General features: G+C 41.4%; 1 protein-coding gene across 2 annotated transcripts in view; it reads right to left on the reverse strand.

The window, feature by feature from the left end:
• Nucleotides 1-61: 61 nt before the first annotated feature.
• klhl32 (kelch-like family member 32) overlaps nucleotides 62-27,494 on the reverse strand; it is a 41,517-nt gene continuing 14,084 nt past the window's right edge. For both annotated transcript variants that reach the window (XM_049584770.1, XM_049584769.1), the window contains exons 4-11: nucleotides 26,355-26,462; nucleotides 18,236-18,334; nucleotides 14,073-14,288; nucleotides 10,972-11,698; nucleotides 9,813-9,871; nucleotides 6,985-7,177; nucleotides 4,149-4,243; nucleotides 62-1,496 (exon numbers count right to left, since the gene is read on the reverse strand). In XM_049584770.1, coding sequence (XP_049440727.1) covers nucleotides 1,335-1,496; nucleotides 4,149-4,243; nucleotides 6,985-7,177; nucleotides 9,813-9,871; nucleotides 10,972-11,698; nucleotides 14,073-14,288; nucleotides 18,236-18,334; nucleotides 26,355-26,462 — 1,659 coding nt within the window. In that variant the 3' untranslated portion in view covers nucleotides 62-1,334. The remainder of the gene's footprint in view (nucleotides 1,497-4,148; nucleotides 4,244-6,984; nucleotides 7,178-9,812; nucleotides 9,872-10,971; nucleotides 11,699-14,072; nucleotides 14,289-18,235; nucleotides 18,335-26,354; nucleotides 26,463-27,494) is intronic.

Here is a 27,494-nt window from a genome sequence, read left to right on the forward strand (position 1 = left end):
TTAGTTTGCACCTAATCACATGAAGTCTCACTCCTGTCTCCCACAATCACCAACTCCCATTTTCTGTCATTGCTAGTCATTTTCCAGCCTCATCAAACTGCAATGCATCGCTTCATCTGAGCGACTTTCTGCTGTACTGCATTCCTTTTCTCCATCGGTATCAGAGGTGGTTGGAGGAATAAAAGAGAGGCAGCAGAAGTGATGCTGTAAATTAGTGCTCAGTTATCTGTTGCGGCTAGATAATTCACCCCATTAACAGTCCTTATAAAATACATTCCAGATGAATTCATGGAGCTTCTTTATTCTGAAAATATGCCAATATATCTTTTCAGACACATGTTTTGGATAGAAGAGGTGAAGTGCAGAGTGACATTTTTTCTTTTGGTCAATTTTGCTTTGAAAGTCAGCACAATGGAGTGTTAGTATAATATCATAAACACTTCTCTGAATGATGACAATGACCAGACATTCATTTAAACATAAACAGTCTTAGGTCCTGAGCATAATAAAAATTTCAAACTCACCTGCACTGGTCGATAACATACACATACAGTTGTGTGTCACTGCTGATGCAGAAAATCAAGTAATTATTTTACCTTTTATTTAAGTTAAAAAATGACATGGGTATTTATCCACTGATGGACTTCAGGCTCTTGACACTTGTCAATCCAATCTGTAATTTCAAAGAACACGCAAGTCAATGAGAAAACAGGCTTTGTTCTCCATATCTAGAAAAACATCCTGCACATGTTTTTCAGGCCACCAAAGTGATAATAGAGGTTTAATGGAAATGTTATACAGTGATTTTAGCTAGAAAAGCTCCTACAGCCCTATGATGGCTTACAAAGAGGACAGTTTCTTTGAACTCCTGTGGACAGTTGAGCAACACAGTAATGTTTCCACAAGTCACTTAATTGGTACCGGAATTGGCATTTTGTTCCTCTCTTCTTTGGGAATTAAAATCCCTCAGGAGTTTTTTTTTCTTAACTTGCTTCGCTGGACATCATGAATGATGTCTCAGTCTTTGGGGAAATCCAACAGATATGCTGTATTATTGTGACAGCCACTTGTTTTTGAGTTTACTAGAAGCTTGCAGAATAACATGGCTCTTGTAGTTCAGGAAAGTATTGTTATTACATCTGGGTCTCAGAGAAATCCCTGTGCACTTGTGTGACAGGGATGGCAGCTTCCAGAACAATTACTATGATCAGGTACGTTTTTTTTTTTTTTTTTTCCAGCCATGTTTGCAAATACTGACGGTCCAGGATTGAGTTGAGGCTCCTCCACACTCTGGTTATGTGTTCATGTTTTCTGGCGTTTTGTTCACTGGTGGTTTAAACAGCACCTATCCTGTGATGGGGTACTTGTAGAGTCTGTAGGTTCGGGCAGGTGAAGTAAGGAGCAGGCAGGAAACATGTTGCTATCCCATTGGAGGCGAAAGGCAGCGTTGGCCCATAGAAAACCTCTTCCTTCCCCTCTGTGCTCAGATCCAGCACCTGAAAGGCGAAACTTATTTAGTAGTATTTGGTTTTCCTCATAAACCACCTTAAAGTACATCAGTTTAAATATGACTTAGTGGATTATGTAACACAAGTGTTGGCCGGTCAGTCAAACAACAGAGCAGACTAGGTCACCAATGGCACCAATATGTTTACACATAATACGATGAATGTACATGTTATTAAAGCCTCTGCAAGCTCATACAAACACAAAACTCTGAAATGAAGTTTTCTGCTGAACACACTGAAAGGCAGAAAAAGCACATTAGACATACCATAAATTTCAAACCATGCTCTTCCCCACACTACAGTCACATTTTAGTAACTGAAATATTTGAATATTATAAAATATTTATTATTTTTCATGGCTTGTGTAAGCTTAACTAGTTACAAAATACAATATTTCAGACAGCACGTGAATGCAACATTAAAATTAATCTTTGTTAAGACACCTGTACAGATATCTTCAATGGTGCTTTATTTATTCATTTATTTATTTATTTGTTTATTTCGTCATGTGTCGTTTGAGTCTGTCAAAAATGTATTCCTCCCAGCAATAATTTGGGTCTTGTCCTATTGATAACTGGAAGGGCATTCGAAGAGCGCAGACTTCTGCCAAGGCCAATAGTCTAGTCTTTTATGATATGCAATTTTGCAAGTGCAACCACTTTATATGTCTGGATATATTTCTAAAACTAATAGAATTATCTCAAAATATGATTGTGTGTAGCTATAGCCTCATCATTTTACTTCTAAACTGGAAATACTTAAAGGTAGGATCTGGAGGATTTTCAAACAAAACAAAATATAGACATATACAAATGAAATCCTGCTTAATCATCACCTATGGGCTTCTACTCATGTGGTGGTGACTCTGTTTGCAGAGCTCCTGCCCTTTAACTGTATTTTGATGTTTTTGTGAGCTCGGACTGCTTCTGGGCGGAGATTTCCCCAGCCAATGAGAGAGCGCAGGTGCCGTGCCCGAGCGTGTCCGAACATGTCCGAGTGTGCACCATCGTGAGTCTTGCCTGAACCTCTTCTGTGAAGCCTTCTTCCTTACCTCTGGGCTCTGTACACCCGGGAGAGTTGAGCCTGATAGGCAGGTCCGAATTTTAATGTGTGTTTACAAACAGCAACTGGAAAATCCTCCAGACCCTACCTTTAATTTTTCCCTGATATCTCTGGTGGAGTTTCTTGCAGATAATTCAAATTTGGATGTGAGTATGACTTTAAGACGCGCATATGAACATTTCCATAGTCACATCTTAGTTTGAGGGGAAAAAGCATTACAATTGTGGTTATGTTACAGTTGTACCAGTTCTGCCACTAAATATTTCACCCCCCCCCACCCCCCCAAAAACCATTTTTATATCCTCATGTTACATTGAGTTTGTGAGGAAAACTTTTGTTTTATCTTGCTAAACACAGGAAACTCTGGTCTACTGCTGCCTCCATCATTGCTTTTGTTTGTGTTATTGTGTGACTTTGGTGTTTCAAAGGTTAGTTCAGATTCAGCAAAGTTTCACAATAAAACAAACAACCTAGCCAACTGAGGAAGTGGTAGACCAGCAGCTCCCGTGTTCAGTGAGGGCAAATTACTATTTTTGTCAATAGAGTCTGGCTTTGAAGTGAGCATAGACAGGTTTCCCTTATAGCTCAGTTCCCTATCAGAAAGGTCTGTCTGGGAAGTACTGAGTATACAGCTGGATACATGGGACTTGGATTATACTGCACGAGTTGTGTGAGAGTTTGTAAACAGATGTTCTGATATAGTTTTTCTGTTTTTAAACAAGGACCCCTTTTACACCAGTTCATCAAGAATGTTCCTCATTTAAGATCCTTCATTTACTGTGGAGGCTTGCAATAAAAACAGAGTTCTCTTTACAAATTCAACATAACATGGGGTGAGTAACTGATAGACAAATAGTCATTTAAGGGCTGAAGTATTCCTTTAATAACTGTTCTCTAGTGCTTCTTGTGTTTTCTTTTCTGAATAAAGTTTTAAAACTTAATGTGAAAACCACTCGGATTATGATACAGAGTTATCATACTTCTACAATTGGCTATGTTTCATCACTATTAAACTTTACTCACACCTACTGGATATTGAGATGTATGTCATTTACTCCATAAAAGCTAAATACCCTATCACAATGTTAACAAAATGACAAATGATTTATGTATCCGCCCCTTGATTAGGATCCACTCAAAATGTAATGGGTTCTTCCTTGGTCCACAGTCCAACCTTCCACCAGGTTTCTTAAAAATCAGGCCAGGGGGTGTCGGTGGCTTAGTGGTTAAAGCAGGCGCCCCATGTACAAGGCTATTGCTGCAGCGGCCCAGGTTTGAATCCAGCCTGTGGCCCTTTGCTGCATGTCATCCCCCCTCTCTCTCCCTCCTTCACACTTACCTGTCCTGTCCAATAAAGGCAAAAATGCCCAAAAAAATATCTTATATAAAAAAAAAATCAGGCCAGTGGGTTTTCCACAATCTTGCTCACAAACAAACAGACAACATTTAGTGTGCTGCTGTTTCACTTCACTGTATGAACAGCATATCATCAATAGAAAAGCTTAATTCAGATTAATTTACCTAATAAACTGATAGTGTCACAACTGTTATTAGGATAAATCTAATGTCATCTCTCACCTGAATGCATGCCAGAGGTTCGTTGGTCCAAATGGAGTATCCTCCAACCACATAGATCCTGTCATCGTGGACGGCTACTCCAGACTCGTTTTGACCTGAGGACAACAGAGCCGACACAATGCTTCACTGTGCCAAGCAGAGGGCATTCTGACAGTGTGACTTCTATGTCCCTCGGGAGGCAGAGAGAGAGAGAGAGATAAATGGAGAAAGATGGGGCAAGGGCGGGAGTGTATACAGAGCCGAGATTGAGCTCCTGTTCTCTTTCCTGTGACTTTGTCTTAAACTTTCACAGATATCACAGGAGGACGGAACAAAAGAGGAAAGTCATACAGGAGCAGAGAAGGAGGGAGAAATAGTAAAGTCACCTGAACTTTAAACCCTGTAAGCTTTCACTGAAGAGCGTGCAATGGGAGAATATGACCACTTCCTACAGTATATACGCATGATAGATTGCACCTCTAGTGCCTTGAGGCTGGTGGAGGTGGTACTCCATCCCACCTCCACCAGCCTGGAGGCTATAGATGCAGCATGCCCACGGGTCCAAAGTAGGGATATATATGTTTTCATGTATATCATCCTACCGCCCACTCACAACCAGCAGGGAGGCAATATGTGTTGTGTTTTTATCTAATGAGAGAAGCAGAGAGCTTCACTCAACCTGTGAGGCACATACAGTATATCATTGGGATTAAAAATGTAAAGCATTAAAGCCCCAAAGACTTATTTCTCTGTAACATTAAATATTTATGTCTCCGTAAAGCTACAGTCAAGTTTAAACTTGATACAGCTTAACACTCAGAAACTCACTTTAATCAGGTTGAATTGACAATGCAAAGTATGTTTTCAGGGCTTTTGATAGAAAAGTTGACCACCTGAGGAATGTCAATTCAATATTCACTCCGTTTTGCTTTCCACTAACTCCTGAGGGGAATATCTGGCCTTCCAGCTGCTAAATGCTCCATAATGTTCACATGTTGCTTACATAGTGAAGTTTGAATAGTCACAACGAGAGCTTCTTCTTCAGCTGCCGGATGAGACCAAAACCAAAACTAGAAATATTATGAGGCATAAAATCTAAACAATGAGCGGAAGGACATTCTGAAAGATCCTGTTGGTAACTTTTATAAAAATAATTTTTTGACACATTTGCTGACACTGTCACTATATCCATTCCACACAGTTGAATATGAGACAGATAATCTGTGAAAAAAAGTCACGTCCCTTTGCCTTATGTATTGCCTCTGATGGTATTTGCTAGAAATGCCTGAAGGAAAACAACCAGTCAGAGGCGAGGAGTCTTTAATGCAGCTGTCAACTATATCAATCATTGTTTGTGAACTGCAATCAAATTGCAAATCAAGCTTCTGTTACTGCATTGCCTATTTCTCACTTCAGAATCAGAAATCAGAGTCAGAAATACTTTATAGATCCCCGAGGAGAAATTATGATTCGTTAAGCTGCTCCAATGTAAGGAATAGAAAATTTTAAGAAGTAAGAATAAGAGAATAATGAAATAAAAGTGTGTAAATATAAAGCAATGAAATAAATTAAAGCAGAAATGAAATGTGCATTAAAACAAAAAAAATGTACATGATGTTACCGTGTTTAACACTCGTACTTAAGATATAAATTAAAATATTGAAATAAAATATATATCATCACTGTGCTGAGGCTGTAAGTATGAAATGTAACTACGATACATACATCAGTAGAATAAAACAACAATAGAATTAGAGTAAACATGAGAGATGTGTGCAGTTATGTGGATTGTATGTTGAAGAGACACATTCAAAAGGTTAAAAAATGATTGCACAATTGAAAAGTCCAAATGTCAGTCTACTGACTCAGAGCGTCTGACACTGAGGGAAGAGTTGACTTCCTGTGGCGTTTTGTGGTGCATCAATGTTTTCAGAAACATATTTTAGTGTACTGTTTAGATGTGAAATGAAAAAGTTTGGCAAAAGATTATTCTTATAAAAATTACCAACTGTAACTTTAAAGCTGACTGTAGCTTAAAAGCTGAGCTAAACTGCAGAGTCATAATGCTCGGTGAGTTTATCACTACAAACGACTCCTCTCACATACAAGCGGTCATATGATCCGTTGTTCATATAAAAAAATTACTTACAGGTGCTTAGAAATATCTCTACTAAAACTGAAAAGGTTGGCTCCAGAGCTGAAGATGTTCAAATAAAGTTAAGCAGCCACACTGGGCAATTTCACCTGTTATTATCCCCTGATAGCAGTGACATATGACTTTGAATTTCAAGGACTGCAATACCCATAATTAACATAATGTGACACTTTACAAAATGTTTCATGTGGTGACAAAAATCAACCATTTTTGTTACTTCCTGTCTCAACGGATTCCTGTGTGTTAACTGGTTTTCTGGCAGTGTGTGTGTAGGGTCTCAATTAAATGGGATTGTTTACTGTTGCTCCCACAGTTAAAGCAATAGTACAATATTTTGGGAAATACATTTATTCACAGATGATGATAGAAACAAGGGTAAACAGCCAGTGTTTGAGCTAACATAGCTGTCTCCTGACTGTAGCTTTATATTTAGTGTACACACATGACAGTGGTATCAATCTTCTCATCTAACTCTCAGCAAGGAGAATAAGTGTATGTCAGACTTCCTATAAATGCGTAGCCGGCTATTTTACAGCATTTTTTCAGTGTGATGTCCTCCTATGTTTCTGTCTATAGCAACACTGAAAGGAAAGAACACAGTTTTGCTGATCAGAGTGTTGACCAATTGGTTACTGTCTCATCTCAAGTATAAATCTGTTAGTGTATGCACGGTCACATGTGTGGTTTGTTCACTTTGCCCACCCGTGAGGAGGCTGAAGGAGCAGCGTGTCCACTGGTCCAGGTCCATGTTGTAGGAGTCGATGTGGCGGACTAGTATGCGATCGTTGTTGTAGTCCAGGTCGTTCCCGCCGAGCACGTAGAGCTGCCTCCTCACCGCCGCCATGACGTGGTAAACTCGCCTCTGCAACATGGGACTGCGGGCCAACCACTGGTCCTGAGAAAGGAGGTGGAGGTGGTTGGAGAAAGGATTAGGGGGGAAGCAGATGGAGGGGAAGAAAGAAGGAAGAAAATGATTTGATGCAGATGAGAAGGAGGTGAGATGTGGTATGAAGAGGGAGGGAGAGAGAAACAGAGAGGGTGGGAAGGGAAGGAGGATGAATAAGAAGATTAATATTTAAGCATATCCATGCATGGGTAATTGATGTATGCTCAGTGCTAAGATAAATAACGTGACACTGGAGCTCTGGTTTGTACTAATGACTTCCCTCCCTATTTCTAATCATATGTTTCAGCCACTCCATTTTACACCGAGGATCCCTGCTCATTTCACTAAGTGTGTCGAAGCTTATTTTGTGTCAGTGTGTGTGTATGTGTGTGTATGTGTGTGTGTGTGTGTGTGTATGTGTGTGTTTGATTGAGGCAGAGAATGAGGAGTGAATATGTGTGTGTGTGCGTCTGCTGGGAGCTGACGGGTGGCCATCTGTTGAGGGTAGAGTGGGTGGGGGGTTGCTGTTGCTCTGGCAGGTGAACGTAGATTCATGGTGAATACAAATGAGACTCTCTCCCTCTCTTTTTCGCCTGCTTCTTCGTTCCCTCGCTTCCACGCCAACGTGTACAAACACGGACCCATATGGATATGCACCTTACACATATACACACTGCATACCTCCATACTATATACAGCCTCACCGAGATCCAGCCCTCTTTAACAGCTGGCTCATATACTTAGACAAACACAAACGGCAGCTTCCTACATTCCACTACAGTTAACTGTGAGTACTGCAAATACAGAAATGATACTTAATCAAATTCATCCTCATCCATGATGCACTAAAGACCAACAACATGTATGTATATATATGAGTGTTCACTTTGTATATAAGATAAAAAGGTCGTAACCTTGTAGAGGCAATACTGGGAGGATTTACATTAAAGGAGCAGCACTGATATTTTTGTAACATGAATAATTCACTACAAATGACAAATACAATACTTACCTGTGGATTAAATTCTAAAATAAGCTGTAGAGTTTCACATTTTTTATGTGGTTTTCCACGATGCCATAGGTGTACATTCATTTCCATATGGTGTAAAAATCAATTAGCAGGCTCCTGACACCTGCCTGTTGTGCAATCCATCACAGCGAACATAATGTCTGCATTAATTTTCTGAAAAAAGCCATTATTACTATCCTAATGCTGTTTAAGCGCAGATTTTTTTTAATGCATGCTCTGCATCGCCTCCCAACAATAATATTACTTTGACAAAAATGAATGCACAGTGAACACTTACTGTCATGTTGTGCTAATGTTCGGTTATATAAATCAAATTTACAAATTTGTCTCAGCAATGGCTGGTTGTAAATTGTAAATTTGTAAATTCTGTACATTTGATTGTACATTTGGCTTTACAATGTGAACACTATAGTGACATCCTCTATCCTTACACCCTTATTGAGGTCAGGAGGAAAACATTTATCAGTGGAGGGGGGATAGACAGGGGATAGACAGAGGACAGATACTTCTTCCAGGACAGACAGGCATGCAATACCATATACAGTGAACAGCTTTGTGCGCACAGTCAACAGAAAAAGCAGTCAACTGCACTATGGAGACACACAAGTTATAGTATTATGTAAATAAAATACATTACTTATAATTTGTGACATGACGGGCAACACAACTCAAGAGTAAGCGAGTCTGACGACTGACTGCGCACAACTGAAATAGCGTGGGAGTTTCTGGCACAAATTCACCAACTTGCAAGGTGCATGGAGAAGCAGTCTTAAAGGATCAGAACTATAGCAACACTTGTAGTATGGAGAACATCGGACCAACACATTTGTGGCGGACCCTGATGACTGGTGAGACTGTTGCCAGTTTGCACACTGCTCGAAACGTGTGTGGACTGCATGAAGAAACAATTTAAGTGGAGTGCTGTCCTACTCCTGATTTTAGTTCCTGATAAAGGCCACAGGCTGAAACAAGTTGGTCTGATGGTATAATTGTTCTTCACACCATAAGTGTTGCTGGAGTTTTGACCCATTCTTCATAGAGCTGGATGAAACCCGACGGCTGCATGGAAAGCAGCCTTTATCAGTTGATTTCTTGGGTCACTTTGTGGCAGCATGATGAGCTGTAAACATAAAACTGACTTGTTTCCATATGGCTGGCTAATATAGCAAATGTGTTAGCAGACAGTTATCTATACACATCCAGCAGACATGCTACACACATTCATTTAAAGTCATGTTTCTGGCTAACTGACACATGTTAAGTCTAATATCCACTCTTTTTTAGCTCTGCTTTGGTTTCTACCAACTCCTGCCGAAAATATTAATCTCTTTAGTTGTTAAAATGCTTCACACCAGCTAACTGCTTTGTGTGTCTGTCTTTGGATGCTGGTCTTGTTGTGTACACTGGGTTAAAAATACAGCTGCTTGCTGCTGGAAACAGTGCTGATGAGAGCAGTGAGACTGAACCAAAACAGTAAAACTGCAGGCCATAAAACCAAAAAATTAGCTACAAGATGCTAAAAAATTCCAAGGAACTGATGGGTCCGTCACAAGAAAACCTTTCACACTTCCCATAAGCACTTAAAGGACGAGATCTAGATCACTACACAGTTACCTGTTCTGGGTCATACACCATCAGTCGATTCTGGTACTGAGCTGTGTTCGTCACCCCACCTGTAACATGAATCAGAGAGCAAAAGATTTTGGTACAAATGTGCAGAAAGAAGTGTATATCTGAACAACACGTCAAGAGTGTGTCTGTTCATGTATATCAAAGTGGACAACTTTCCCCTAGCATTTCCAAGTGATATTATTGTTGGCGCCATTGGCCGAAAGACAACTGGATCACTTTCAGTTTTCCACAGAGACTATCAACTACCAACAACACAGGGCGCACTGCATTTGTTTCCAAATCTCTGTGAAGAAATAATGAACACCAATTTGGAAATAGGAGAGAAGAAAGAAGCATGTTCAATCGTCATAACTTTATATTGAGTAACAACATAATTTGGGTATTGCTTCCAACAAACAAAAACTGCCGCAGGGGTTAGCGTCAGGGGGAAGGGGAAGTAGAAGAAACATTAGGAGTACAAGAGTGACTTTATTCATTTAGTCTGTGAGGTTGACATGAAAGCAGATGGAAATTCTTTAGTAGGTGTAAAGAAAAATAAACCTTTTATTCTATGTTTTTTACATGCAAGAAACTGCACAACGGTGACGTGATAACATCGCCGTCTCTGATGTCAGCCTGACATGAAATTATCTTTTTTCTCCACTCATATTATGGCTAATGAATGTTCAAATTCTACTGCACACTTAATAGATTATCACTGGGGGGTTTTTTGGCTTGTGAGTGAAGCAAATCTACCAGCCACTTGCAGCCTGCACCCTGATTGTGGAAAGAAAGCCCCCTAGGGTTAGATACTGATAGCTACTGGGGAAAACAAAATCACTATCCTGTTTCTGTTTTGGTTGCGCATTGGTTGGTGCATTTCCTTTGCGCCATAAATCGGGGCCTTTATTTTCCCAGGAGATCGTACCCAGTGACTGACAGAATTGCATAGTGAAGGTGAGGCCTATAGGAAACCAATTTAAATGCTGATAGTGTCATTATTCTAAAGCTATTACATTGTGCCATTAACATTTACTTAATAATGATAAGTTAAAGCACAAAACATGTCTATTTCCACTTTAATGTGTCGAATCAAGGTAAATGTAATGCATATGTGACAGTGTGTAAGTATCTTGAGTCTGTCCTGTTTATCAGTGTATACCTGAGACCCAGAGCAGGTTGTCAGCCACACAGCCGGCGTGGCAGGACAGTGAGCGGTCGAAGGGTTGGACAAACATCCATTTGTTCCTCTTGGGACAGTAGCGCTCCACAGAGGGCAACACCTGCCTCAGCTCGTTCCTGCCCCCGACTGCGTACAGGTACTGACCCAGTACACCCAGGACAAAGTGTTCTCTGCAGGCCTTCATTGGGGCAATCTCAGTCCAACAGTTTCCCCTGGGGTCGTATCGACAAGCAGTCCTCACAGCGCATGTCCTCCCAGTTGCATGCTCCACCTCCCCACCCACAACAAATAGGAAGTTCCCCATTACGGCCACACAGTGGTGGCTGCGCCCAGTGGGCATGGGCGCCAGCTCGCTCCAGTTCGACCCACCTGCAACACGTACATGCTCTTGCGCAGCCGGGTTGAAGTACCGCAGCTCCCTGACTCTGCTCACCTCCCTCTTTCGCCCGCCAGCTATGTAAAGGGTGAGAGACTGAAAGCGAGGCCTGGTGCGGGCTGACTGACGGAGGGGCTGGGCGAAGGTGGCATGGTGGTAGTCCAGGGCCTCCTCCACAAAGGCGGCAGCAGTTGGACTCGACTGGACCAGAGCATGGCTACGGGCAAGGTGGTGTAGTGTGGAGACGTCCATCAGGCCATAGCGGACGTGTTGGAGTAGATCCTCAGTGTACTGGTAGCGACAGTCGTGTTCCAGCCACAGAACGACCAGCTAGAGACAGATCAAATACAGAGATAAGAACTGTGTGAGTTATGGACTGTTTGAACACTCGTTCCCACCTTCACACAAATAAAATAAAGTTAAATGTTTCATATAAAGTTATCTTAACTAAAATTCAGTATCATACGTAGGGCTCGGTCCACTCATTAAATGGTAATGATAAATGTTTGCTTAGCACTGCCGACCTTTAGTTAAAAAAAGGAGTGACAATGTTCACCATTTTGCTGTTTGCAAGAAATTTGGAAAGTACTTATACAATTTTGAATGTACAATTTGATGCAGTCCTTTGAAAGAGGGGGTGGGAAGAAGGATGAGGTTAGGATGGGGCAAGACAAGAGGTTAAGTGGATCAGAGACAAAGAGGGAAGGAAAAAAGGATGCAAGAGGAAAGTAAAAGGAAGTAAGAGACAGTATGAAGTTGGTCTGAAATTAATGAGAGATCAGGGAAAATATGTTATATGTTGCTAATCAGAATTATTGTTCTAGAAACCTATAGGCTATTATGGCAAGACTTAGGCAAGCCAGCGCTGCACCCATACCTCCCAACACTCACTCACACAAGTATTTAATCAGCAGCATTCAATAAGCAGACTGTAAATATCCACAGGCACCTTCCTTTGTTTAATGCAGGCGAACTGGGTTGCAGAGAATTTAATTGAACTTGAGAGCAGTGGAAGGTTATTTAGTTGCGATGAGGTGCAAGCGTGGGTGAGATGAGTGGAGATCACTGATACTATTATCGGGTAAACAAAGCGGTTTTTAACGTCATCTGTGCAGAGATGAAGAACATGGTACAGCACAATGAAGTCAAGTTTTGGGGTCGTGGAGGCTGGTGACATATTGTTTTCAGACATGGATGCTGATGGACAAATCCGACAAAATTAACAGCATCACACCAGACATCCAAACAGAGCTTGGTGTATGAAGTATAGACAAATACTCAGTGTGCACCAAACAGATTTTCCTTAATTTCCTCTTCAATCCAATCTAAAGGTGTGAATATGCAACAAACATGCAAGTCAGGATCATCTTTTTGTGGTATCTGTGCCACTCTCCTGTCTCTACCTCCCTTTCTCTATCGCTCACCCCGCCTCTCTCCTCCTCATTGCTCTGAAGTGACAGTATGTGTGTGTGTTTCTGAGTGTGTGTGAGCGTGTGCACTACGGCAGCTGACTGTGAAGGTCACGCTGCATCACGCAACTTCCTCAGGGCACAGAATAAATCAACTCCTTCTCCCTCCTTCCCTTACGCACTGAAAGAGAAAGTACGAGAGCATGTGTGTGCTTGTGTGTGTGTGTGTGTGTGTGTGTGTGTGTGATAGGGAGAGTTAGACCACAAAAGACAGGGAGAGAGAGTGAGGGGAAGAGATAGTGAGAGGTAAAGGGAGGGGAAAAGCTACAGAAAGGCAGAGCAAAGGATGGCAAGAAAGACGAGAGAGGAAAAAAAACAAAGCCAGGGAAAATGTGATTTCGAGAGCGTGAGAGACTCTAAGAAAACTCTGAGTGACGATGATTGACTGCCAAGCTATATCGGTCCAGCACTGGCGTGCACACCCCCCTCAACCCCCCCCACCCTTTCGGACGACGGCCCCCGCTTGCCGTTCGCTTCCGTCTGATGCCCAAATTAACCTTCTGGGCGAAGTGAAGGAGGCCCAAAGCAGCCTAATCAGAGGCTGATTATGGCGGCGGCGGCTGGCTAAAGGGTCAGGGTAATTGTGCCATCAGAGGCCTGATTGTTTTCAATCAGACGGGCGGCCGAGTGACAGCTGGGGGATTGGGGCCCTGATGGAGCCGCGGTGGGCCTAATCAGAGAAGAGAAGGGGAGAAAGACAGAGAGGGAGAGAGATCGGAGGGGGAGGGCGGAAGGGGGGAGGCTGATTGGTGCAAATGAACAGTCAAAACAGTAAGTCTCCACCCCAGCACTGCCGCTTCACTCAGTCCCGGCAGTTCATGAGACATGCACACGCACATGCACGCTCATATAGATGCATGGACTGATGCACATCACACATGTGTCCATCACATGAGGACAAAAACAATCCTTCCTAATGCATATCCTCATTAATACAAACAAACGTGTGAGATGCAGCTGGCAGTGTTTAATTTGTTCTTTATTAGTCTCTGTGTGTGCTGTGCATTGTGTCATGCATTTCTATCTTTGTGTTTGTGTTATGACCAGAATATTTCGGCACCAAGATGCAATCCGTTCCCATTCACAAGCTGAGACGACCGTTTCTCACTGTATCTTTCAAAATATGACCATAACACTATCACTTCAATCCCACATCCCTTACCTCTACTTCCATGACCACTTACACACACACACACACACACACACACACACACTCACACACACACTTTCAGTACCTTCCATATCTCCTCCTCGCTCAGAGAGGTGAGGCGGTCGCTCTTCAGCACCTCCCTGAGGAGGCGGTAGGGCAGCTGCAGGGCCTCATCCTGCCTGCTCTGGCTCAGCTCAGACAGATGCTCCACCAGGAAGCCCACCACGGCCTCCTCTAAGGCGGGGAGGTGGAACAGGTCGGCCACGCGGTACAGCTCCAGGTAGTTCACACTGCTCAGTTCCTGCAGGGTGAATACATAAACATACAAATGAATGCGGATATTCACCAAAAATGTTTTTCTTTGTACTTACAAACAGCAAAAGATGACATCACCAGATATTATAATCTGGAAAGAAGCATATTTTGTCAAAAATATACTCATGTAAGGCTTAATTCAGGCTGTAATTCTATAGGAATATGTGACTAAATTATAGGTGTTTTGTTTTTATTTTTTTTAACTCGCAAAGAGCAGTTGGACATATATGTTCATCCCTGGTACATACTGTAGATACATGAGTAAGCCATACAGACAGAATGCATACATTAACTGTGGGCTTATTTTAATTTCATAGTTAAAGGATAACATTAGAGATGCAAAATGTAGAGACAGACAGATAAAAATAAAGAAGAGGAAAGGGGATAAATAAAAGAAAATGAGGCCCAAGTAGTGGAATAAGACTGCCATCTTCTGGCTGTCCTTCAGCACATACAGTACAAACATGCATCAGCTCAACCTGTAACAATGAAACACCTTCATTCCCTATTTAGAGTATACAAGCTGTTACCATCAGATTGAGCATATAGGGTGCCGTCCCTCCAAACAAACCAGGATCACAGATCATTTGTGCTCACAGGTAATGCACTGTTGAACAAACTGTGGAAGTAGTAACTGAATGTATGTGTGAGAGGATGCTGCACCTTTTGATATGTAGAGCACTTTAATTATATGTAGGGTTTTTTTTGGTTGGTTTCACTTCTCATCCAAGAACTTAAGAAGTTTAGATGAGAGATGAGAGGTGAAAAGTCTCTGAGAAACTCAAGCAAGTCCAGTTGCCTATAATATAGCACTTAAATGACTGATAAATATCTGTTTATCTATGGATCAACCACTCAGGGTTTTTTAAAAATAGATATTTCACACAAAAATTCATTTCATTACTAATTCTACTATTTTACAGAACAAAACTACATAGTGTGTATTTTATTTAAAAAAAAATCATAGGATTAAAAAAAAAGATTTATGGTCTTTATTAAATATTAGAATGATGATTACACAAATAACAACAGTAACTATTTCACATTCAGTCAAAACATGTCGTTAAAATCATTTCAGACAAAACACCATACACAGCTAGAGTAGCATTGATCAGTCATTCAATTTTCAATTAACTGAATCCTGCACATCTGTATCCATCATATGAGAGGCAGATGATCCTGACAGGCTGATATATCTGATTTTCAATCAACTGGTGCAGTGTGTATCAGGAAATCAATGTTATTGGTGTGGCTTTACCATCCACTCACACCACATACCACATAAAACAGTGAGCTAACATGTGCTCTGCAAACAGCGGTGTCAGCAGGTAAGGAGATGATTAAACAGGTAAATTAATGACATTATTCAGGAGTTTGCTGTTTTGCCAATAGTGAGGTATGGACTGGTTACTACAAACCAATGGAACTGAAGCTTCAGCAACCACCAGATGGCACATTTGAGCTAAGCTGACAATTGTGATGTAACTGTGAGGACTTGGGTGGGAAAACACAGAATAAAAAGATTACAGTCTGGTGGCAGGGATTCAAGATGCACAAGATGAACTAGTAGATGTATTTAGTACTGTGGAGTATGTATATGTATGCAATTCAGTGATTCTAAAACCACGACAAAATGCATTGAATTCCAGGGAAACATAGAACGGTGTATCAAAAGCCTCAGAGTGGTTCTGCTCTGCAACAACCTCAGCCTGATTTGTCTTTATCTGCAGCAGCTTTTGGCTGCGTACCCAGAGGACAGTAGGCTGACTTTGCCTCTGTTCCAACAGATCCATCTTAGGCTGTGGGATAAAATACATAAATCAAGTGACTGGGTGGCCTAGTTCTTGAAGAGATCTGGACTCAGGCACCTTAGCTGACAAGCATCCACCCCACCCAAGTGTCCCTGAGCAGCACCCTGAATCTGTTCTGGCTCAAGTGCCCAAGTCTCCATCTGACTCTGAGCTTTAACCTCACATCAAAACTAGACCGCAGTTGATGGGACATTGTTAAATTTTAAAATTCATAGTAAAATGACAAGTGTTTTCTTCGGACATGAATGACTTTTCACATCAAACTTTGCAGTGACGTCAGCTTGAAGGAATAGTTTGACATTTTGGGTGATACACCTATTTGCTTTCTACCCGTGAATTAGATGAGAAGTTCCATACCACTCTCTCATATCTATAAGCTAAATATGAAGCTAGAGCCGGATGACAGTTACCTTAGCATAAAGACTGGAAGCAGCAACAGCTTGTCTGGCTCTGTGTACAGGTAAAAAATCCATTTACTACCACCACTGAAAATCACTATATTTTTTTGTTTAAGCTATATGAAAACACCTTCTTAATCCAGCTTGTTGTTTTTGCACTTCCGTTTTTGTATGGATAAAACAAATGAGTTAAAACATGTTAATAAGTGAGCTTTAGAGGTGCTGGTAGGTGGATTTTGTTACATTTGGAAAGTGCCAGGCTAGCTGTTTTCCCGTTTCAAGTCCATGCTAAGCTAAGCTAAATGTCTCCTGGCTCTAGATTCATATTAATGAGTGTATTTCCCCAATGATGAACTGTTCCATTGTTAATGTAACTGTAGCTGTGGTCAGCACAAGCATCACTTGTTTCTTCACTGTTTTTCTACAGTAATTAGGGATGATCATAAGATCATGAGAAGATTATTAGAAACGCCCATTTATACATCACTATCATGGTTATGATCTGGGTTTTGGAGACTACAGTTTAACAAAAGTGAAGCAGCCAGAAACAGTGTATTCACCATAATCCCAATGTAAAAGTACAATACATAATTTTCCATCACAACGGCACTTAACATCATAACCTGAAAACCCTGCCCAAACCTAAGAGGGGGTCAGGGGGACATGCCTCCCCACCCCAAGATTTATTTCCCCATTTATGGCAGCCATATGCACTATGATTCAAGCCATTTGAGATAAGACAATTCTGTACATCATCTGAAGAAAAACATGATAACTGCAAAGGACAAAGTCACCCTGTAGAGCCTATATGTTTTTTTGGGGGGGAGTTTTTCCTTATCCGCTGCGAGGGCCATAAGGACAGAGGGATGTCATATGCTGTAAAGCCCTGTGAGGCAAATTGTGATTTGTGATATTGGGCTTTATAAATGAAATTGAAATTGAATTGAATATCCGGTTTTGTATCTGAGTGTTCTCCAGCTGTCTTCATCATTCTCAAACCATAACACAACTAATGTTTAGGATGACCAATTTTCACTCCTGCTGCCTAAAGAGAGGCAAAAATTGTCTGATTTTTCTCCTTTTAAGTTACGAAACATAGGTAGGGTAGGAATTTGGTGCAAACAGCATTAGAAGACTGAGTGTTAAACTGACAAATCTGCTACATTTGAATCCATCCCATAATAATCTGTGCTGTTCCAATTGCAAATCAAGGAAAACCCAACAATGCCAAGTAAAAGTGGCTTTAAATATTCTGAATTGAATATAAGGCCAATAGAAAACATTTACTCGATTATTTCTTTAGGGAATAGGATATAGTATCATAGTAGGATAAACAACATGGGCATAAATTATTATCTGAATGATAAAGTTAAAGATATTTTATAAACCTAAAAGATTCGAAGCCCCCCTGCTCCGCCTCTTCAGTGCAGCTGAAAATAGGATTGTGATACTAATGCAATACCTGTGTGAAATCAGACATAATATTAAAGCTACTGCACTTCAAGTTAAGTGGCCCATTTGTACATTTTCTTGATATTCTCAGCAGACAGGATCAAATCAGCCGACTGTTTGTAAGTGGAACCCACCTCTCAAAACTCCACGATATCACAGGATTTCCATTAACCTTATGGGAACTCTGTGTGTGAAGAGATTCTTCCTCTGATTCATCTTATTATGTCTTCAGCTCACACACAAGAGGACAGTGTGTGTGTGGGTGTGTGTACCTGGATGAGGTAGTGGGAGCAGAGGCTGAGGAGCTCCAGCAGCTGAAGGTGGCTGCCTGCCGACAGGACGTCCTGGATCACCGTTGGCTCCAGCAGGATCTGTCCAGAGGAGACAAACAAGGTCATTAAGTCTCTGTTGTTTTTTTGTATCTCAGTTTCAGATTCGCTGCAGTTGGGCTGCAGGTTATTTTCAGACTCATTAACTTCAAAGCATTTTTGTTCTTTTTTTGTTGTTGTTGTATTTTTATTGTTATTTGGTATTGTTTTAATCATTTAGAGGAAATGAAATTGTACGCATAAGTGTACATTGAGCATGTTTCCTTTATGATTATAGGAAGGTACTACAGGTCATATATAATATGTATATAACAATTGCCCCATAACCCTTTATCGAGCTGATGCTTTTACTGAAAGCATTCACAATAAGTGCATTCAACCATGTACAATAAGAGACAGAAAAAGATTTTTCTGTTTGATTCTTGATTTTATGGGACAAGGTGCAGTCTAAACAGATGGGTTTTCAGTCTGCGACAGAAGATGTGAAAAGTTTCTGCTGTTCAGAAGTGAATGGGGAGCTTGTTCCACCATTGTAAAGAAAACAGAAAACAGTTTGTAGAGCAATTACTAGGCCCCCTTTGTAGTGAGGGAGTAGCGAGACGAGCACAGTGGATGGGCTAGGGTGTGTGGTTTGGCCATATGTTGGATGAAGGATGTGTCTACAATACACAAGTGTGTGTCTTGAGTCTAATTAAAATGCATACCTGCAGTCTTTAGAGAAGAGACCCATCTTATACCAAGACTGCTTCATTTATTTTGTTCAATTAAACCCTCAACTTTCCCGTATTCCTCACACTATTTGTTTTTAACATTTTTCTGGGAAGAATGTTCTCTGATGTTTTTTCCTTAACAATTATAGAGCTGGTTAAAACAACGTAGTGATGATAACTTTGGTGATTTCCTCCTCTACCATTGTAAGGTCAACGTAATTTGTTAATCAATATGGGGATCATGATAAATACTGTACTTGTTTAAAGCACAGATATGCCTGAGTACAGCTTCAAAGAGCAGCTGGCATGGTCGGTCTGTAGGCTCTAAGTCTTATTCACTGTGTGCAGTTTAACAAAATAGCAGGCATTTTTCCTGTGCAAACAGCTTTTTTTGGCATAATTGTTATCAATAGTTTATGTTCTAAAAAAGGTATGAGGAATGTTTGGAAAAACACGAGTGCATGACTGTGTGACCTGAGCTGAACTCGCTTAAGTTTAAAGCCAGGCAGCAGAATCTAAAATGAACAAGCAAGTTTTTTTTTAAATCATGACGATGAATAATGGCCAGAAATGTTTTTTTATGCAGAGCATTATGATGTCACAGTGAAGTTGACCTTTGACCTTTTGGATATAAAATGACATTACTTCATCATTATGTCCTGCTAGACATTTGTGTGAAGTTTTGTCATAATTAGCGTAATAATTCTGGAGTTATGGACAAAAACATGTTTTGTAACCTTTGACCTTGGGGGTTGGGGCTGAGGAGCGAGGAGGTTCAGCACTTTTGCATTGCATTGAATAGTATTACAATTTGTTAAAATGTGTGATCACATTAGTTTAACAGCATTAAAAATACATATTTTATAGTTCTTCAAAGTTCATTGTGTTCATATTTCTTCAGTTAAAAACATAAATGCATGTTGTCCACTTGGGTTGACATTTTAAAAAAACTCTGTGAAAATGCATGATTTTAAAAAATGAAGTTAGTATTTTTCATGCCTAAAGAGGAATAAAAAAATCTTGACTGAAGTGCATAATTCCTGCATGAAAGGGATAGCAGCTACTAGTGACTTTCAAAAGTGTCTTTCTGATGTTTCTCTGTTCGCCAAAGTGGCGGATGGCCTGATGATGTTTCCTGTCACTGCCAACAATTTACCCCCCTTTGGTAGGTGGCAGGTGCTAATTTCAGACCCTGCCAGGCAGTATACTATATATCTTATTTCCTTTTTTGAATCACTGAGAATTCTGTCTGTACAACAGATTATTGAAAATGTTTAGATGGTGCAATGGAGACAAGGAAAGTGAGTGTGGCAGATTGCATAGCATAACAAGAATTGCTCTACCAATGTGCTTGATTCACCATTATCATCCTCCCACCAAAGCAACATATTCAAGCAATTATTATGGCACTGATTGTGCCAGAATGCTTCCTGTTAAGCTGAATGAACAGCAGCTGAAATTATCTGCTGAAAGCTTCCTTCTGTTTCCTCCATATTACCCACCCATATGCAACATAAAGCTCTGTTATACAGCCAACTCATAGTGCTAGGCTGTCGGGAGCTGAGCCAAGTCTTATGTGCTTTATGGAGGGTAAACTGTCCTTTTTTGTGTCTATTCTCAGCGCACAAACACAACAACATGGAGTTAAATATTATATAGATAACTGGAATAACAGCTCAATCAGACTACACATGCTCCGTGTTACCTCTCACAGAACTCACCTACTCCAAATAAAATGTAGTTTGCTTTTAAAGGGCAGGAACAAACCTTTGATAATCCATTCAGCAGCTCTGCCCTAGATAGCCACAGAGCCGTGACTGCATCAGTAGTGAAAGTGTGAAAAATGACTTCATCATTTGTCTCCCTCATCTCTTACTACTGTTGATACAGAGGTGGGCTGAATATTGTTTTGCAGCATTCATGGGGATTGTTTGAGCTGAAGCCTTCTCATTATTTATGAATTTTGAAAAGAAGAAAGGAAGCTCCTGTTTTTCATCTTCTGTTTGTCCACTTATTGTAAATGATGTGAGGAACATTTCAGTCTGCATTGGTGCTTAATCACATGCTTTGCTGCACATTATCTGGCCACTTCTGCATTCATGTAAACAGTTCTTTGGAAATCATCGAGCAATTTGTTTATATGTTCTAGCTACTTAGGAAAAATCCCAGCAAGTATTTTTTGTTACTCTCTGCAATTAGCTGCATCTGCACATTTATCACAGTATGGTTTCCTGCCAGACATGGGCAGTCGTCCAGTTAACCACCAGCGCATCCATAAGCTCAGCATATTATGATAGAAAGCAGTAATAAGAGGTTATTTGCTTCCATTACGAGAACCTGTATGCACTGAGCCTCAGTAGAAACAGAAAGTCTTCAATCTTTGATCAACAGCAGACAAAAACTCAAATCTCTGCACCTGTTTTAAACATCCCTACTTTTGTTAGATGAATATAACCTGAGGTAAACATGTGATCAAGAACAACAATGCTCCATTTTCTGTTCTTCTTTGACTCATTCAGCATCCTGGCAGGGAGCAGCAGCAGCAGCAATGAAGGCAACCTGAAATAATAACTGTAATAACCGTAAGTGAACACTCTTCATATCCTGCTCTCCTCTCCACTCCAGAGGCCCACTACAGTTAGAGCACTTCAACCTCACACAGCACAAGTCAGTTTTATAACACCGCGGTTGGTTCAGCGTGGGAGTACAGTGAGCTCTTGTGTAAACCGACGTTTATTGCGCTTGTTACTTGCGAGCTTTCACCTGGAGGAGAAGACAAAATGAAAGGAGGAGCTTGTATGGCAGAATATAGATGTCTTCTACATGGAATCTGACCCATGTAGACTCACTTCGCTTCACACTCTCAGCTCAGAAAAATACAAGACTTATGGTCTGACAAATGTGGGTAATACAACTGTGGTAACAATGCAGGATGTTCCAGTTGCTTCATTGATTGAGATATCTGCTGCGGTCTTAGCAGGCAGTAAAATCTTACTGAAGTTACTAACAGACTTCCAGTCTCAGAGCATCCTGTGGCAGCATGTCTCTTCACTCACCCTGCTGGCCTATGACATGTGGCTGAAGGATTTTTAGTAGGTCATTATTTACGGTGTGGGGATAAGCATATTGCCCTCATCTCATCTGCTATCATCTCCTCTGGGCAGACAGGGGCTGAGCCAACCAAAGCAGGGCGGCTTGCAAGCCTGCTGTTGACCTACTTACACTGCCTAACCAACTCACTCTTTGCTCATTTCCACTGTGGAAATAAAATTAGGAGTAATTACAAAGTTCCTGGCCTCTCGGTGTACTGCATAAGCCGCTATAGGCTGCTTATTGAGCCGAGCATCGCTGGCACTAAAAAGGTCAAAGACAGTTATTAGAAATGATCACACACTTATTCTTTGTTGATGAGGTAAGAAGGAGGCGAGGGCACTGACCTCATCCACATCCTCATCTTCAGTCACTGTTTAAGAATGGAAATGTAATACTGTGCTCTTTGCTTCTGCCTTCTTGAATTTAATTGTGCCTCTTATTTAGATCCCAGAATAACTTATAGCAGTGTGACCACAGAGGACAGAGGACTGAGCGGTTTAAGGTAAAATCTGATACAGCACCTACACACTCCTGGGTAACACTGGATCGAAAGGCATGAGCAGGAGCTTCTGATGCTGAGATTAAAGTGGTAATCTGCAAATGCCCTGTTCTGATTTATATTGGTGACATATTTGGCAATGGTGAAAAGTAGCTACTGTATTTGTAACTATAATGTGTAACTGTAATTCTAAGGTACACATACTTGAGTATTTGCTGTTTTTTTGTGGATTTACATGTGGTCTGCTTATAAAATCTGATGCAAACAATATATAAAATTGTTCAAATTGGCTGAACCAGCACCATTAAAATTCGGCGAGGTAGCTGAGGAGGCATGTTTGGCTGAATTCTGCAATGGTGGCATGCCAGTTAGCTTTGCCATGGCAAAGTTCATGGCTGCACAGACACAACTGTGTAGGTAATTCCGCCATCAATACCATCAGATCACAAATAACAATAAAAAGGCCTATCTCAAAGAAAACAGAGGATCTGACCCACTGGTGTCAGGACAACAACCTACTCCTTAAAGGGAAATTTCAGTTTATTTCATATTTCGTACTGGGCAGTGACATTCTCCGTCAGAATGCTCTCAATGATGCTGGAGTAGAAATTCCTCGGCATTTGAGGGGATACCAGGAATTTCAGATTCAGTCTCTGCCTTGCCATTCTCTCCACTGAGTCAGTATACAGCACCCAGGTCAGGCCCTTCAAGGTGCTTGAAGCTGTCCACCCTCTCTGTCAAGGACCTGTTGATATTAAAGGGAGGTGTAATTCCTTCCCAAAGTCTGCTTACACCTCCTTAGTTTTGCTGATGTTAAAGGGAAATTCTGGTTTATTTCAACCTGTCTCCTATCGTCCTAAATTTGTTTCAAGTGACTAGTGACATAAAAATAATAGTTAGCATGTTAGCCGTTAGCCTAGATACAGCCGGGGCACATAGTAGCGTCAGACCTGTTAAAACGTAAGTGAACGGGCATCCCTTCAAGTGCAAAGCTGGTCCACTAAACAAGCTTTTTTTTCCACAAAGAGCACCTCATATCGTTAGGATAAATGTCAGAGAACATATAGAAAACGACATGTAAACGTGTTGTCTTACCTTACCGGTGTGGTGCCATGTTTGTTTACCATCTAGCTCTGCTTTCCAAAGCGCGGCTGAAATATATCTCGTGAGCTCTAGATAAAGCCCACCTGGATACTACTCCAGGTGGAGGTGTCTCATCCTTGGTCACATCCAGACCTTGAAAATAAGGCTGCAACCGATCCTATTCCTTGCAACAGAGGCATTCCTCTTCTGTGGGCACTGGGGCACAGCATCCACAGGCACACCACCAATCTCCAGAGCTATGCAGCCTTGCAGCAGCCATTCCACCTCTCTTGTCCTCTACCTGTTGCGTCTCTCTCTCTCTCTCCTCCTCCGTTCTTCAATTTCACGAAGCTCTTCCTCAGTATATTCTGGCTCAAATAAATAAGGGTGGCCATCAAACTCTGCAAAATCAAATTCCTCCTCCACAAAGTCAAAGTCTGGCAAAAAGTCAGCCATTATTAATCTTTCGTAAAATAAATGAGGCTACTGTCCGGTTCTGCCTTCCAGCTGTTGCTGCTTGTTCTCGCAAGATTTTGGCCGCGCTTTGGAAAGTAGAGCTAAATGGTAAACAAACATGGCACCACACCGGTAAGGTAAGACAACATGTTTACATCATTGAGAGGATCCTGATGGAGAATGTCACTGCCCGGTACGAAATATGAAATAAACTGAAATTCAGGTAGGCCTTTTTATTGTTATTTGTGATCAGGCCCATCACAGCTGTGCATTTTTGATGATGGTATTGATGGCGGAATTACCTACACAGTTGTGTCTGTGCAGCCATGAACTTTGCCATGGCAAAGCTAACTGGCAATGATGGCATGGCATCATTGAGAGCATCCTGACGGAGAATGTCACTGCCTGGTACGAAAACATCGCCGAACAGAACAGAGAGGCGCTTTAAAGAGTGGTTTGTTCAGATGAACATAGGCCCTGATTTACCCTGCCTTGGTTACACCAGTTGCTGTGAAATTAAGGCTAGGAGAATCATTTAAGATCCCAACCACACTGATAACTGCCTTTTCACCCTGCTGAGGTCAGGAAGAAAGTACCGGTGACACCAGGCCAGCACTGAGAGGCTCAGGAAGAGCTCCTACCCTCAGCCACAAGGATCCATATGTATTCATATGATTTCATGTGAAGAATAAATTAAATTGAACTGAATTGAATACGTAAAGGTTGTCATATGTGCTTGGTCAGGTTGGCTCTCTCATTGCTTGATGACAAGGTCGCTTTGGTGACTGACAAGGAAAAGCATAGTACAGGTATCATGTGTCTTAGAGAGTGGTGTAAGCCGGTGTTAACTTGCTTCAGAGCGCTGTGAGGAGTGTGTGGGTTCAGGTAACAAGCGTGGTGCTTCTGGGAGGCTGGAACACACTGTGGAGCTTTCTTTGTGTCGTGGGCCCAACTCAACCAAACACCAGTTACACCTTGTGAAGCTGTAGACTTGACTGCAATCTTATACTTACACTCAGTTTCATACTGGACACATTTTCTTTTCTCTTTGGTAAGACAAGTCAGTGATAAACTACATGTGTGAAAAAGTTTCTGACTCCAAAGGGGCTGCTAATTTGTGGCTCAGGAAGTAGAGCGGTCATCTACCAATCAGAAGGTTGTGGTTCAATCCCTGGCCTTTGCAGTCTACATGTTAAAATGTACTTGGGCAAAATACTGAACCCTGAATTGGTGTGTGAATTTGAATATTTATCTTGGCACCACATATAATAGCCACAACCACCAGTGTATGGATGGGTGAATGATGCTTGTGTTGTAAAGCACTTTGAGTGATCGCTAAGAGCAGGAAAGTGCGATATAAATGCAGTCCATTTACCATCTATCTAATTAGTGGCTCTTTGTAAGACTAGTGGAACCAGATAAACAGTGATGCTGGCTGGACTGCTGAGTGATTCATGACACTCAGGGATTAGCCACTATAGGTTAGCCCAAGCAGTTAAAACATATGAGGCCTGAATAACTCACCAAGTATCTGCGATTTACCTGGGACAAAGTAGGATTTAAGGAAAGTGTAAATGTCGACAGGGTCAGGGCAGGCTTGCCCACAGAAATCGCTGGGCCTCTAAAATGGCCCAGCAGTTGTGTACTAAGTAATACTACTACTAAGTAATGGTGAAATTTTTTTTTAACATTTTATTATTAAAATAAAATGTAGTTATCATTGCTTGTGTTTTGGATGATTACTGCTGACCTCCATAGGTCCCTCCTAGCAGCTGGCCCCCAGACAGCTTACCCTTTCCCCCCCTTATGTGCAGCCCTGGAACAGGGTTAGAGAACAGTGTCACCTGTCAAAGGGCTCAGTAGCACTGCAGGGCCTAATGATAGGTCACAATATCACTTAGCATAAATACTGGGCTTCCATCCAAATTCAATTCCATTATGTGTATCGATCAATAATTTCACTCATAGCACATTTGTACTTTCACTAATGTTAACATATGAATGTATGATCTTTATATGTAATGCACTCTTTTTACTTTGAGTTATTGCGACTTTTGCTAAAATAAAGGATCTGAAAGATTCTTCCACCACAGCTGTTTAGTGGTTTTTGAACAGCACTCATCAGCTATCACCTCCCTTTTCTGTAGATGATATTACAGTTTCTGTAGGCAATGCTCTTCTCTGTGTCTGTTCAGCTGTTGAGGCTGTGGCTCAGACTCACCTGTCCAGTGTAGGCAAAGTCCAAAGCGTGCTTCAGTCCAACGCTGGTCACTCCTTGCAGAGTCACTTCGTCTGCCTCACTCTCCACCATGCACAAGCTGAACATAGCCTGATGACACACAGTGAAAACATGGAGGTTAGCAGAGGGAAACCCACCACAGAGATATCTTACCTGACATTTTCTGTCTGGGTTGGGACACTGCATTAAATAATGACCAGCAATCACAGATGCTGATGGTAAAATTTAATCCACCTTTGTTCTTCCACTGTTTCAATGTTGACTCTGTAGGCTGATCATATTAGAAGTTGTTCCAGCAATAACAGACTGAGAAATCGTTTTTGTGTGTGTGCGTGCTGAAAAAACAGCACCAGTTCATCAAAACCTGCCAGACACAACATCCTAGAGCCCTCCTGTATTGATTCACCGGCCTTGGCCCCGGTGGTCAGCAGAAATAAATAGCACAATCAGTACTTTCTGTTGCACGGCCTTCTGTCTTTCCCTGCCTCCGTCACGCACACATACATGTGCACGCCACACTCCATGTGAAATCAAAGCGGCGGACGCAGCGTCTGCAGTCTGGCCCTGCTGTGCATAAGTCCAGCTTGCTGCTTGGTAATCAAAGCTATTGACTGGTGTCACGCCATGAGGGGATGACAGAGTGATTGATCAGCAGAGCACAGCAGAGTGGAGGGGAAGAGTGAGAGGAGGGTCAAATGTGGCCATGATGAAGATCAACACTACCTGTCTTCTCAGTTCTAAAGGGACAGCAAGGTTACAAGGCCTTTAAGGTTGTAGTTAAGATTTTTCTTCTGGACTGCAATTGGACAAAAAGAGACCATAAAGTGCTTTTGAAAAGTAAATCCAGCTGCTGTAGACAATTTCTTTCCCCACAGTTTCCTTGCCTCGGGATAGTGATCTAGCTAACTTGCAGTTCCACATATCTTTTTAATCACAACAGCAGTTTGTAGCACAGTCACTCCGCACTATCTCTACTCAGAGACTGGTGCATAACAGCATTAGACGCTTCAAAGGCCCTCAGGCTGGCCAGTTAACATACCATCTCTTTCTGTCACAAAAACGACGTTCATTCCTCCCAAAACTCATCCAATTCTCTGTGATTCATAGCGCCCATGAACTTTA

This window comes from Epinephelus fuscoguttatus, linkage group LG8 (genome assembly GCF_011397635.1).
Source record: "Epinephelus fuscoguttatus linkage group LG8, E.fuscoguttatus.final_Chr_v1".
In the NCBI taxonomy this organism is placed as follows: domain Eukaryota; kingdom Metazoa; phylum Chordata; class Actinopteri; order Perciformes; family Serranidae; genus Epinephelus; species Epinephelus fuscoguttatus.